General features: G+C 43.1%; 1 protein-coding gene across 3 annotated transcripts; it reads left to right on the plus strand.

Moving 5' to 3' along the window:
• Positions 1-859: 859 nt before the first annotated feature.
• On the plus strand, positions 860-6,090 carry DPY30 (dpy-30, histone methyltransferase complex regulatory subunit). 3 transcript variants are annotated; one of them, XM_014951284.1, is made up of 5 exons: positions 860-993; positions 1,289-1,360; positions 1,446-1,493; positions 2,614-2,756; positions 5,365-6,090. In XM_014951284.1, exons 2-5 carry the CDS (start codon positions 1,325-1,327, stop codon positions 5,435-5,437), a joined length of 300 nt encoding a protein of 99 aa, XP_014806770.1. In that variant the 5' UTR covers positions 860-993; positions 1,289-1,324; the 3' UTR covers positions 5,438-6,090. The 3 variants fall into 3 exon arrangements, with proteins under 3 accessions (XP_014806770.1, XP_014806772.1, XP_014806771.1); XM_014951286.1 differs by lacking the exon at positions 5,365-6,090 and adding an exon at positions 4,135-5,358; XM_014951285.1 differs by having other exon boundaries at positions 866-993; positions 1,236-1,360; positions 5,365-5,598.
• Positions 6,091-13,741: the final 7,651 nt, after the last annotated feature.

Consider the following 13,741-nt stretch of genomic DNA (forward strand, 5'->3'; position numbering starts at 1 on the left):
AAAATCAGACATAGATATTGACATACCAGTGCAATTTGTGACAGTACAACAACAAATGCAGCAGCAAGATTTCCATTTCTTGATAGCTTCAAGTCAGGACAGGATGATTAAAACCAATACGTAGCGAAAGCTGAGCAGCTGCATTTTTCTTAATACAAAATTGGGCAAAATTAATGGCCAACAGCCATGGTTTTGCAAACCTTACTCTACACATCTCTGAAAGGTTATTTCACTGGCGAAACCACCTCTTCAGCTCAAACCTAGTTTCAGCAAAGTTATTTCGCACAAACATCACAGTGAACTCAGGCGTCAAATTGCATTGGTTACCGGTAGATTTCTGCACGACAGGATTTTCCAAGGGCAGGTGTTTTTCAACTGCTTTTTTGAAGAGAAACATCGCGCCAGTTTTAGCCCCGAGAGGGCACCTACAAGCGGCATTACCTGCCTGGTCCCCCACAGCTATCTTTAACCGAGGCTTCCCCGGCTACGCCTCAAAAAGCCGAGCGGAGATGAGGAAAATTACTTCAAAAAATAAAAAACCCTCGGTCAGAGCCGCTCGGTGTAACGCCGCCCCAGAGGCGGGCCGGGCCCATTCAGCACCTGCCTACGGCCCCGCGGCCGCCGCCTCCCCCTCAGCCGCTCTCCGACGGTTGAAGACCCGCCGCGCGACCCGCACCGCCCAATCACCCGCCTCCACGCGCCCACCCGCCAATGCGGAGGGGGCTGAGGCGGGAGGCGGCCCCGCCCGTGGATGACGTCACCCACCCGCGCTGCCCCTCTGGTTTCCCCGCCCCTCCCCGCAGGCCGCCGCGCGGGGCCGGGCGGGGTCTGGCGCTGCGCAGGCGCAGTTGGCCGGGCGGCGGCAGCGCGACGGTTTCACTTACGTCAAAACAATTTACGACACCCTCCGGTTTGGCTGCGGGAGAGGCTGTGGTCCTCCCCGCCGCAGCGCCCGGTCTCCCGCCCCTCGCCGAGCTCTGGACACACCGGCGGGTGAGGGGGGCGCGGGTTGGCCTCTGCCGTGCGGGCCGGTGCTGCTTGGGGCACGGCCGGGACCGCGGGGTCCCAGCCTGGCCCTGCGGGGCGGCGAGGGGGGGGTCGGGGCGCTGGTGGGCCTGTGGGGCAGGGAAGGGAAGGAAGCAGGCAAGGAAGGGGAGGGAGGGGGGGGAGCAGCTCCCGTTTGCTCTGTAGCTTTCTGGTGGTTGTGCCGTTATAACCGAACCATGCAATATCAGTCAGCTCGTCTTCCGTCTCAGCCTGCTGACCGGTCCTTATATTGCTTTCCAAGATCACTGTGCGTCCAGCCAGTCCCGCCCCGCCAAGCATGGAGGCAGAACAGATGATGGAGGGACAGCCGCAGGTACTGCCAGAAGCGTTTGTATGTGTATCATGTCGCAGGAGCGTTGCTGCTTTGCTCACCGTGTGGGTTTGCTTTTTTTTCACAGGTTCCAGAAAATCCCCATTCTGAGTATGGTCTCACGGAAAATGTAGAGGTAACAAAAATTTTGTTGCTGTAAAGTACGGTGGAAGTCATGTTGGAAAATGAGTCTTGGGTGGAACTTAAGCAAATGTATCGTTTCCAAGAAAGTTAGATGGAAACTGAACCAACAGATACTAGTCCCTTGCATAATTGGCTATTAATTAATATATTTTTTGTTGTATTATATTATATTAAATGGTGTTAACGTAAATAAAGAACTTTTTAATGAGGTGGGTTTTTTTGGAAGTATCCTATGATTGTTAATTATTCTATTAATTTAATATGGCACAAAACATCAGCTAGCCTTTTATTACAGGAGGGGAATACCTCCTGTACCATTAAAGAAATGCCTTCAGTCTCCCTCCATTATAAGCTCCTACTCTACGCAAAGCTTTTGCAGGATCAGTCCTCTGTGGCTGATCTCCCCGATAACTGCCTGCCCGTGTGCCCCAGCTTCCACTACCGGACCACAACAGGTTGGATACGTTGGCCCTGTATTGGTAGATCAGTGCATGTTGAATTGAAAATGTTTGGTTCACTGACCCTGGCAGGGAATCCTTTTCTAACTGCAGTTAATGGTGTAAAACGATTTGGTACTTTTTGACCAAGAGGCACCTGGAAGCATTTAGTGTATCTCTTCTTAAGTTACTCATCTATACTTGAATAGAGCATGGTCTCAAAAGTGCTTGACTTCAACAGAGGCTTCTTTGTCAGGCTTCACCCGAATTCCTTATGCTTTTAGCACTTGTGTTAGAAGTGTGTGCACACAGGAACCATTCAATTGGGATGACTCTTGTGAGTAGTCACTCCTGTCTCAGTGGTGTAGAATTTAAATTTCAATGCAACAGCAGAAATAACAACAGCAGCGATTGGGTGTCTTCTGTGTTAGAAAACTTACGACTTCCTAACATTGTTTTCCCAGACTGTAAGAATTTAACAGAAGGCTTCTCCAGATTAGATTTTTGTGCAAGGAAAAATATGCACTTAAATTTTCTTACAAGTTGTAAAGAAGTTATTATTGCCAGTGAATTGCAGAGAGATGTGTACTTTGTTTGCACTCACACTTCAAAGTAGATGTGGCTGCTGTTACTAATGTTCATTCACTTTTTCTTTTTTTTCTTCCCCTACCTCAGAGGATAGTAGAAAATGAGAAAATAAATGCAGAGAAAACATCAAAGCAGAAGGTGGATCTCCAGTCGTTACCCACACGTGCCTACTTGGACCAGACAGTTGTACCTATCTTGCTACAGGGACTTGCTGTTCTTGCAAAAGAGAGGTAGGATGCTTCAATGTTCCTTCTGTTCTTAAGAAAAAAGTAGGTCTCAAACTTGGGCAGTCTGTCACCTTTTCAGACCTCGCACACCAGACGTGGTTTTACTAGTTTGCTGGTTGTAAGAAAGCCATTAAGACAGGTTTCTGAACCGATGAATTACTATGACTGTGCAGAACGTGTTCATCACTTAGGAACCATGCCTGTGGCGTGGTAAGAGTTGTTTATGGAACTCGTGATCTCGCAATGAGGTATACTACTACAAAGGTTTTGGAGGAAAATTTTTTTTTTTTTAATTAATTTTATCACAGAATTGACCTTACAGAAGCAAGGCAAGAGGTTGTTCTAGTTTTGAACAAGATTTTTGCAGTGTGGAATTCCAGAGTTCTGCTTGTCATTTAAAAAACAGACAGACAAATTGGGCTTGACGTGCATCTTTGTCAGCAATTAAAACACTTCTAAAGGATGAGGGTGCCCCTGCACTGTCAACACAGTAAGAAGCAACCTGATGGTTTATCCTTTGAGGAAAGATTACACTGTCAAGGTGCCTCAAATCTCTTATCAGTCAATGTAGAAGGGTTTTCTTCTTTTTTATCTTTCTTCATTATGGAAGGAGCTGTTCTTTATAGGGACTCATCACAGGAGTGAAATTGGAATATTGATAGAAGAGGTTGGGGAACATATAGGGGGAAAAAAACCAGCTTGGACTATCAAACTGCCAAGGTCAAATTAGCTAATCAGTTGAGCATATTAAAACCGCAGCAGTGAAAATCTGAACTACCCACTCTGCTGTATAATCATCTGCTTAAAATTGAACTGGAAAGTAACACATGGATGCTAATTTCTTTTTCTAAGGAATATAGAGATGTTCAGGGAACAGCTCAGTACATCTGATGATTATGCCTGCAATTCAGTAGAAATTATCACCCAGGATAGTGAGCATGTGGATAAATAACATATTTGGGAGGAGTCAACACAACTTTTGTCAGGTCTTGTAAGTCTCTTGGAGTTGACTTAAGGAGTTAGTAAACAGGAACCCAGAAATGCCTTCAGTCTCCCTCCATTACTGTTTGATTAAATTTCCAAAAGGTTTCTGGCACAGTCATTCACTGAAAGCCTTTAAAGAGAGTTAGGTGCTGTGAGACTGAAGGAAAAGGAAAAGCCTTTATATGGATGAGGAACTGATGGGAAGATACAAGACAGAGGCTAGAAGTAAATGGTGAAATGAGCTCAACATTAGAATCCTGAAAAGGTTTATTTATAACAATTTAAGTTGCTGACAAAAATTTGTTAATGATACTGGGTTTTACAGAATAGGTTTGGGTTCTTCGTGTTTTGTTTTCTGTTGGGATTTTTAAAAAATTGATCAATTGTAATTGCACAGGAACTGCATAAATTTGATGTGAAACTATGGAAGACGACTACAAAAAAGTGAAACTATGACAAAGTGAAAGATGGAACACAAATAAACAGAAAATGATGCACCTAGGAGGATCATTAATACCCTAATGCTAGTGACAAAATGATAGATTCTGAACTGACAATTCAGACCATTTTCTTTTTGTGCGGAAAAAAAATAATCTTTAAACTGTTAAATGTATATGGCGATGCATTGCAAAATCAAAAATAAATTCTTAGTGGTAGGACAGAAATTGAAGGGATAAAACCAAGCCACAATGTCACTATATATATATTTATAATGTTCTTGTATTTTTAATATTGTAATTCCAATCTCCTTGTATTTTGGTCGAATGTGAGAAAGTAAGGGTGACAAGGTGGTGAGAATGGACTGCTGTCTGTATATGAACCGACTCGATATCTAGAAAAGATACCTCTGAGAGAGAATACATTAGGAATCTGTTAAATCACAAATAGCATAGAGATGATTAATTAGGATGGATTGTTTATCATCTCCTCTGATACAGTAATCAATTTAAGTGAAGCAGGTAGCAAATTAATAATGAACAAAATGAGGTGATCCTTTACAGGTCACATAATTAAGCAATATAATTTTTTACCTCAGATTGAGTACATTAATATTTTATTTGGGCTTAAGGGGCAACTGGTCAAAGTTGTAGAGGAATCCGCCCAGGACTACTAACTGCTAACGCAAAAAGCTGATACATGCTTGGAAGCCAAAAGGATTGGTCCAGAGAAATATCTCTGCACACTTCTTATTTTTTCTTTCCTATTTTTTTTACACTCTTTATAGGCATATTTGCTCACTTCCAGACCTTTGGTCTGACCCACTGTGAAGTTAAATTGCTCATTTATTCTGCAGACAGAATCCAGACTAGCAGGATTCATGCACTGTATCTGGAAAAGCTTTTTAAAAAAACCTTATGAACTAAGGCCAGTGATCAAAAGTGTAACTGTTGTAGCAGTTCAGTAACACTGAACCAACAGTCACTAATACTCCTTATTGAAAACTTCTTCATCAGAAATAAAGTGGAAGCCTACAGTGTAATTCTATGTAATTGGTCATCCCTAAATTAAGGCTTGTAAGTGTTTGGGGGGGAGTTACGTTGCTTTTAAGAGAAGGTGATTAGTTCTCCAGCTACCTAATTTCTTATAATAAAAAATAATGGCTTTTGATTTACTTTTTTCTTTACAGACCGCCAAATCCCATTGAATTTCTAGCAGCATATCTTTTAAAAAACAAGTCACAATTTGAGGACCGAAATTAACTCCATAAAAATGAGGACAATTTGGCTGCTAGACTGGAATGCTCATTGACCACAATTTGTTTTCTGCTGTAAAAATCCTTTGGAACTATGATGTTGTCTTTTCTTAATCGCACAATTTGCGTTACTTTTTGAGTTATTTAATAAAGAACACTTTACATTTACTTTGTTCACTTGTTTTAAACTAGCTATTAAAGAGACTTTAAAAATAAAGTACTGAAACTCCACCGCTGGATGAAAGACTGAATGAATAATTCTATGGGGCTACATGACCTGAAAGCATAAAAAAAAGGGGAACAATTTATTATGGGAATCACAAGGGTGATAATGTATATTACTTAATTTTATTTTATATAGCACCCAGCACATGCAACATGCCTAAACAGAAAGCAAACAATTAAGAGCAGTCAGAATTTATTTTGAGGAAGTATTGATTAAGTAGAGAGGAGAGAACTCGCTTCAGAACACCAGGAAGTGGGTTTAGTTAAAACAAACAATTGGATTCAGCAGCTGAACAGATCACCTGCGGTGTCCAGAGTTTCAGATACTTACATTAATATGTAAATTAATAATGTTCAGCATTTGTCACTGATCTCCTGTGACTGATGGGCTGGATTTAACTGAAACATGGAATAAAGTTTGAAGGGACTTACAAAGGTTCTGTAATTTGGTTCTCTGTACTGCTAGCCCTCGCTGGAGCAATTTTTCTCTGTCAAAGAGGAATATCTCAAGTTGGAATGGACCCATAAGGACCAGCAAGTCAAACTCCCTGCTCCTCGCAAGGGCTACCTAAAACTAAACCATATGACTGAGAGCATCATCCAGAAGCTCTTGAACTCTGACAGGCTTGGTGCTGTGATCGCTTCCCTGGGGAGCCTGGTGCAGTGACTGAGCACCCTCTCAGTGAAGTACCTTTTCCTAATGCCCAAGACAATCTTAATCTACCCACTAAAATACCAAGTGTTCTGATTTTTTTTTTCCCCATTGGGTTTACTAACACCTTTTTTGTTGTTGTTTTTCCCATTCTTAACATCTTTTTCTGACCCCGTATTTATTTTTCTTGTAATCTCAGTAGGGGCAAAGGCCACAGACCTTAGGGTACAATATAAGAAGCTGCAACAGAAGAGCAGGGATCAGAAGAGAAAGCGAGAATTAAGAGAGTAAACAACATGTTGTGAAAAAGTACTAGGAAAACATGAATATTGTAGCTGGAGAACTGGCTCACTAGCTTATTGGCAGTGGGTAAAGGGGCTAGACAGAGCCCTCAGAATTTCTTTTTTTTTCTTTTCTGAAACTTGTAACAAGGAGCATAATCAGTGTTGTTCACTAGCACTGGACACTGGAATCCAGGTTAAGCATAGCCCAGGTTTTGATAGACAGGGAGAATGACAATAATTTGTGACCGTCACCAAAATGGTGACTGACTAATTCCAAACATTACACAATTAATCCTACATATTAATTCAAATAAAATTCAATATTGCCATCTTACCATTCCCATCTCTATTCTGTGTTTCTTAGCTAATTACTTTAACATAGAAAGCAGTTAAAACCTTATAAATTAAATTCCTTGCTGCATGGGTTGGTGGTTTTTTCTGTATGACATTAAAGGCTGCATTATTTTTTGGTCATTATGCATAAATTCACAAAAAAAGGGACTTAGGACTCTCATTTGACTTGTTCCTGCAATGACTTAAAGATACACACTGTATTTGCAGTACATTAGGTGGCCCACTGCATAAGTATTTTCCCTTAGTTCTCTGACATCTAGATGGCTTTCTTATGGTAGTCTGAAGATTTTTTTGTTTTAACTTGTTTTAGCATAGTTTTTCTACTTTAATAGCTTAGATGCATTGTTGTAAGAGTGGACAGAACATAGATCCTTCAGAGAAAAAACGTAACTTTTCAATTTTCTGCTAACATGCAGGGACTGGATTGAGATCTGGCTGTTACTCCTAGTAGGAAGGCTCTCAATATTTCACATATTTCTTAATATGCTAAGAAGGAAGTATTGAATTAGTGTAGTCCAAGAGCAGTAAGACTGCGGAACAAAACAAATTGAAATAAGCCTGCAAACCCAAAACCAAGCCTAAAAAGCTCTCTTTTAGAAAATGTACAGAAATTGTGGAATGAGATTACTAATTCTATTGCATTGTGGTGAACACAGTCTCCATCAAACACTGACACTTAAAGACACTGAAAGGATTTTAACAACAGTGTTTTGACTTTCTGGAATGAATAATAACATTTAAGCAGAGACAAGGAGACACCATAAAGACTTGGTACTGCTATTTTTATTGCTAAAGCAGTATTCCAAGTTTTCTTCCCTAGGTGACAAGATCTCAAGATTGGAAGAACTGCTAAATGGGAAAAAAAACCCTAAAAAAATCTATTCTGATCCCCAGTTTCTACGTTGAGGATTTGTGCAAAACCATACAAAATAAGCAGTTCAATTATTAATCTTCCCTGGACAGTGCAATTTTCTTATACTGTATTGTCATGCTTGAATTCAGAATAAAATTCCTCAGCTTAGAGGAACAGCCGTTGAGCAGCTGCACAAAACTTGTGAACACCCTGGCTCTCTGCACAGCTCTTGGGTCAGTAGAATCTCAACACATCAGTACCAGTCTTCAGGTGAGCTGTCCCTGCCAGCAGCGTGCCACCTACTCAGCTGTTGGAGCTACTCTTTGGTACACGGTGTCACCTGCTGTTGTCTTCCCATCTAGGCTAGTTCAAGAGAACGAAAAAGCCATGTCCACAAGGTGAAGATGTTAGAAGTTTTACTACAGCAGCTTTTCTGGGCAGCTTCCTCCAAGAAAATAAGTCAAAATGTTACTAGCAGCAGTGAGCTCGCCAGCTCTAAGAAATAAATTCTAGTGATTCTTGCAAAGGAATGACAAGTCAACTGGAAAAAGCTGACACACCCCTTTACTTGTTAAATTGGCTTCACCAATTAGGATCTGCTGCATAGAGAATACTCTGTAACGGGAAGAAGATAGCAAGTTACTGTCTGAATAACCAGATCAGATCTGAATAGTCCAGTTCTCAAAGCTAGGGAAGTAATGGTAAAGTCCAAATTTTCAAAGCATTTACTTGTTTTAAACTCTCCCTGCTACAAAACAATGAAAATTCTGTGAAGAGACTTGACAGATGCTTGCTGCTCCCAATTTAATCCAGTAAAAAAAGGAAGTACTATTTTTCCACAGGAAACACCAGTTCTGAGGGCTTCAAGATAAAGATATTTAATTTTGAAGTACAAATTAAAACCCAAGTGATTTTACATTTATAAAAATGAAGAACTCATCAATAAAATGGAGAATAGATGTAAGGGGCTACAAGTTATTAATAGATGTAGAATAGAAGCTTGAAGAAATAATTGCAATGTTAGACTTATGACATCCTACTGCTAAGTAGCTGAAAGCCATTATCTCTTGATTCTTGGATAATTATTGTTCAGTTTTCTCCGCACTAACCTGGGTAACCGAGTCAGTACAAGCTGCGAAAGGCAGTAAAATTAAACAGTAAATAAAACAGGATATCTGGTTAATACCATAACCCACCTTCCAAGAAGACTTATTTTAGATCCAATATCGAGAAGTTGCTATTCAGTAACTGTGAAAGAATTATGTATGACTCATATGCAGTATTTTGAAGACTACCTTTTTATATGCTTCCACTGAAAACATTATCTTTTACCTTGAAGGGGACAGTGACAGAAGAAAGGATTTCCCACTGAAAGCAATTCTGATCAAAGGGTTCTACATTCTCATATTATGAAGCCTGTTACCACCTAAAAGTAAAGTTTGACTTGCCAAACCTTTTTTTTTTTTTTTTTTTTCCCTGATTTATCAAGGACTTTCTCCAAAATCAGCACAGGTCTCTGAGCTATCCATTTTCTCTCACTATCGTAAATGCAGTCTGATCAAAAGAAGTTCTGTCTCCCCATCAGACTTTCTAGAAATAAAACAGCTGCTTTCAAACAAACAAAAAATCTGAAAAATTCTGAAAGACAGAAGCAGTTGAAATCAGTAGGTTGGAAAGGAAATACATTAGAAGAATCCCTCTGCCTACCATGCTTGACAGAATACAGGTTTTGATATATTCTCATCGTTGTACTAATTACGTAACAAATTATTCTTAGCCAAGCCTTAGCTTGTGTTCCCTATTCTATTTCATAGTCAGAATTCATTTCCAGAGCGACTACATAGCCTAGATCACAGAAGCACAGAAGCCAGCTGTTACAGAAAAAGGCATTGTTTCATGATCAAAAAAGTATCAGCACTGCTTCTGCTGATGTTCACCATTCAAATACAGTTTAAAGTTAGGACTCAAAATGTAAATGCTGTGTGAATAACTACGGGGCAGTTGACAACAGTGCTAGTGCAACACTGACTAGGAATGTGTCATATTCTTCTTCCCAATGGGCTTTTATCTCTCTCCTCAAAGTTTGCTTTGCCATTCTGCATAAAAAAACAGTTTTCTGAGAGGAGCCTAAATTGATAAAAGGCTGCTGGACGGTTGAGAAGTATCTCTTGGACACCATACAGCTTTCTTTTTTCTCTGAGATATTTCCACTGAGATATTTACAAGATGGATAGTTACCCACTGATATTACCTCAGATGCTATTACGTTACACAGGAAGTGGAGATATTTCCCTTTGTAAGGACTACAAAGTGTGTGGGGGCCTGCTTTTAACAGGGGAAGGCAGGACTGCTCAGAACAGCAGGTTCCTCAGATGGAGAATGAGAGTTTTAAAAGAGAAAAACCCAGACTAACAGTGGCAGCACACAGCTTCCTGAGAAGGGAGGAGACAGGAAGTGGAAAACATTAAAAGCAGGATAGGAAAGCAGGTAGAATAAGCCATGTGCATGAGGACAACAAGAGCAAAAACCAAGAAAGCAACAAAGCTTGAAAACTTGGTCACCCAAAGACATGTGCCACCCAAGCTGGGCACAGGGTGTTACTCAAGGAAAACCCTGCATGCTGAGGGCACACTAACTGGCAGGTCACTCGTGCCACAACCCACCTTCATGCTTTTCTTCCAGGTAAGGAACAAACTGTCAGCAGACAGGCGTGTAGCAGTGGCCTGTGCTTCAAGGGTACGCTAACTTGGGGGATCTGTCCAGGCATCGTGTCAAATAGCTCTGAACCTGTAACTTCTTCTGTGCTCGGAAGAATTACAGACAAAGCAGGAGGATCTCCCAACCAAACCCATGCTTCACAGCATTCACTGAAAGCTGTTTCTCAGCCTGTGGCTAGAACACTTCCATACCTCCATGTCCTGAGCACCGGGAAGCCCAGCACCGCCAGATTCTATTTAACTGAAGAACTGCTTGCTTTTCTGTTTCTGCCTCCATTATGTGGTACTGAGGGAGCGTGTCACCAGCCCTTAAACAAAGAAACAATCCAGGATCAGGAGGTGATAGTTAGAAGGAACCCACAATTCACTAAACACTGTGCAGTGGTATGACGTCCACCTGTGATAGGGAACAAAGAAAAAAATCCTTCTGTCACCCTTGCCAGTGGGAACAGCAGAAATTCCTCCTGTAATACTATGGATGATAAGCTTTGGCAAGAACAAGCAGAAACTGAGGAAGATGTCCTCCAGTCTCACTGGGCTCTGGATTCATAGTGCTCTGGATAACAGAGAAGGACAGAAATTCACTGGAAAACAGGCTATCATGGTGTTTGTGGCATGCTAAACCTAAGGATTAGCAAAAAAGGCTGTTTTCAATGACCCGCAAACACTGAGCTGCAGGGAACAACTGTTCCTCTGCATCTATACAAATATTATTCACATTACATGAAGTAAAAACTTCATCCTAATCTACACCTAATATAGGTGAGAAAAAAACTACACACAAGGAAAGAAAGGTTAATGAGGAAAGCAAGGGAGAAGGAAACTTGGAAGCACAAGGAGAAAAGGGATCCAAACCAAGAGGTTATGCAGCAACAACAAAAAATAAATATATTTAAGAAATGTTAAAAGGTAAGCAGAAAATTAAAATAAACCACTATATAAAGAAAGATAGTAACCCCAGAAAAAAATACTTATAAAATGTTTTTACTCATTAAAACCACTACTCATTGAAACTAGATTACCATTTGGAAGTTCCTATATTTTATTTTCATTGGAGGGGAAATGCTTAGAGGAGATGAAAACTCTTCCCTCTAAACAGTAGAATGGAATACCAGATTATTAAAAATTATTTTAACCTCCAATTCCCTTAGGATGTTCCTCCTAGCAGCCTCCTCTGACTGTTCTTGGTGGATTGTGGGACAATGGTGCATCAAAAACATTAACTATACACTGGCATGACCTGTTTTGTAAGTATATAATCACATTTATTTTTCCCCATGGACTAAAATTTATCCTCTGCTGCGTTTAGTTAAATTTATTGAGTAGTCAGTTCAGGAACTACTCCCAGTACTGAAGTTTATGTAAAAAGATTTGAGAATTATAAATGGGTATCACAATATAGTTTTATGTTAAAGCAGTCAGGCAGGATAGTTATTCCAGTCTAGGCAGCAGTTACAATTGTTGTTAACCTTTTCCAATCCACTATTCATAAAATAACAACTGAACACTATCGGGATCAATAGAGCAGTGAAGGCTTCATAAAACATTAGACATTTGCTGGGATAATCTGGCCCCATTTCCTCATGACAAATATTATTAATTCAAGACCCCCGTTTTTCTTGCCCCTCAGCTGCAGAGGGAGGCCAGTGTCATGGGTGCTGAGGAGGATCTTCACTGATAAAAATGACATCAGCCATTTCTCTGCAGCACAAGCCTCTTTGATCTTCAAGACATACTGCAAACAGTGCCTTTGTCCCCGTTCTCTTTGTTCTACCGTTTAAAAAATAACAAACACACACACAAAAAAATCCAAACTAAAAGCTCTGTATTTTGCATGCATTTGTAAGTTTGGCTGGAGGACTTTTTGAGCAATAAAATAACATAAGGGGAAGGAGAATGCGTTCCCTGACCTGGCCCACACATATTCCTCCTCACAAAGCATCTGTCTGCCTTAATACCTTAATGGCTGCAGCCCCTCATCTCTCCTTTTGTGGCTTCCCTCTCTTCTCGTTGCATCTCATACGTCAGTGCCTAAAATTGCCTCTTCCCTTCCCCCCAATTTGTACCGGCCATACTCCTCTTTCCAGTTCTGCCTCATTGGCTACTGTGAGTTATAATGTCGCCATGGCAGCGGTCCATTCACCTCGCCAATACACAAATTAAAGAGGTGGGGAAGGATTAAGCTGAGGAGAATTGGGAGGCCTCTACACAAGCGCACTCCGGCCCAGACTGCGCACCCCGGTACCGAAGCCCTGAGGCCCGGGCGGGGAGGCGCAGGAAAGGCACCGCTCACAGACAAGCAGCTTCAGCCCAGCGAGCTCCCTGTTGTCGCCGCCCGAACCCGCTGCCTTACGATGGCAAACGACACGATGCTCTGTCCCTCGAGCCCTCAAAACCCCAACTGCCCCCACAGCTCGTACCGGGAAGGGGGCCGCGGGGGGAGGTGGGGCGCAGCGGCGGCATCGGGGGCTGCGCTGTGTTCCCCTCACAACAGAGGGACAACCGCCGGCACCAGAAAGCGCCGCTTCGCTCCCCACTACACTGCCCACCGCCCTGGCCCGGGAGAGGGGCTTCCTGCAGCCGGCCGCTCCCTCACCCGGGAGCGCTGAGGGAGCCCGGCAGCCGCGAGCCCCCACCAGCGGCGCCACATGAGGGTAACGGCCACCGCGGCCCGGGAAAAGGCCGGGGGGAGAACAGGGGCGGGGCTCCCCCTCAGCCCCCACCGCCCGGCCCGGCCCGGCCTCCCCTCATCTGACCTGAGCTCGTAATCTTCCCTTCTACCACGGAGACACGGCCCCGCCAATCAGCGAAGCCAGAAGCTATCGCCATGGCAACGCGACTGGCCAATCCGAGGGGAGCTACTCTCCCTCCGAGCCCCGCCTTCTTTGCCCCCCCCTCCGCCCTCCTCGCCTCCCCCACGAGGCGGTGCCGCTCCATTCCGGGCTTGTCAAAGCGGGTGGGCGGGACCGCCGAGGGAAAGCGGCCAATGGCAGCGAGGCTTTTGCTTTCGTGCCCAATGGGGGAGCGGCGCCTGTGCGGTCCCTTATTCCACGGGAGCCGAGCCGGGCCAAACCCAGTTGCTGCCGCGGCCTCCTTCTCTTCGCGTCCCCCCAACCTGCCGGTGCGGAGTTGGCGGCGGCAGTGGCAGCGGCGGCCTCGGGCTTTGTCCCCGCGCCCCCCGTCCGCGCTTCCCCCCGCCCCCGAGGGGCTACCGCCTGCGGCCCGG

The sequence above is a fragment of the Calidris pugnax genome, unplaced genomic scaffold (assembly GCF_001431845.1).
Source record: "Calidris pugnax isolate Ruff unplaced genomic scaffold, ASM143184v1 scaffold24, whole genome shotgun sequence".
Classification (NCBI taxonomy): Eukaryota; Metazoa; Chordata; class Aves; order Charadriiformes; family Scolopacidae; genus Calidris; species Calidris pugnax.

Coding starts and splice junctions, on each gene's coding strand:
- DPY30 (XM_014951284.1), top strand. CDS start 1,325: ATGGAGGCAGAACAGATGATGGAGGGACAGCCGCAG. Junction 1,361..1,445: donor TGATGGAGGGACAGCCGCAG/GTACTGCCAGAA, acceptor TTTTTTTCACAG/GTTCCAGAAAATCCCCATTC. Junction 2,757..5,364: donor GCTGTTCTTGCAAAAGAGAG/GTAGGATGCTTC, acceptor TTTTCTTTACAG/ACCGCCAAATCCCATTGAAT.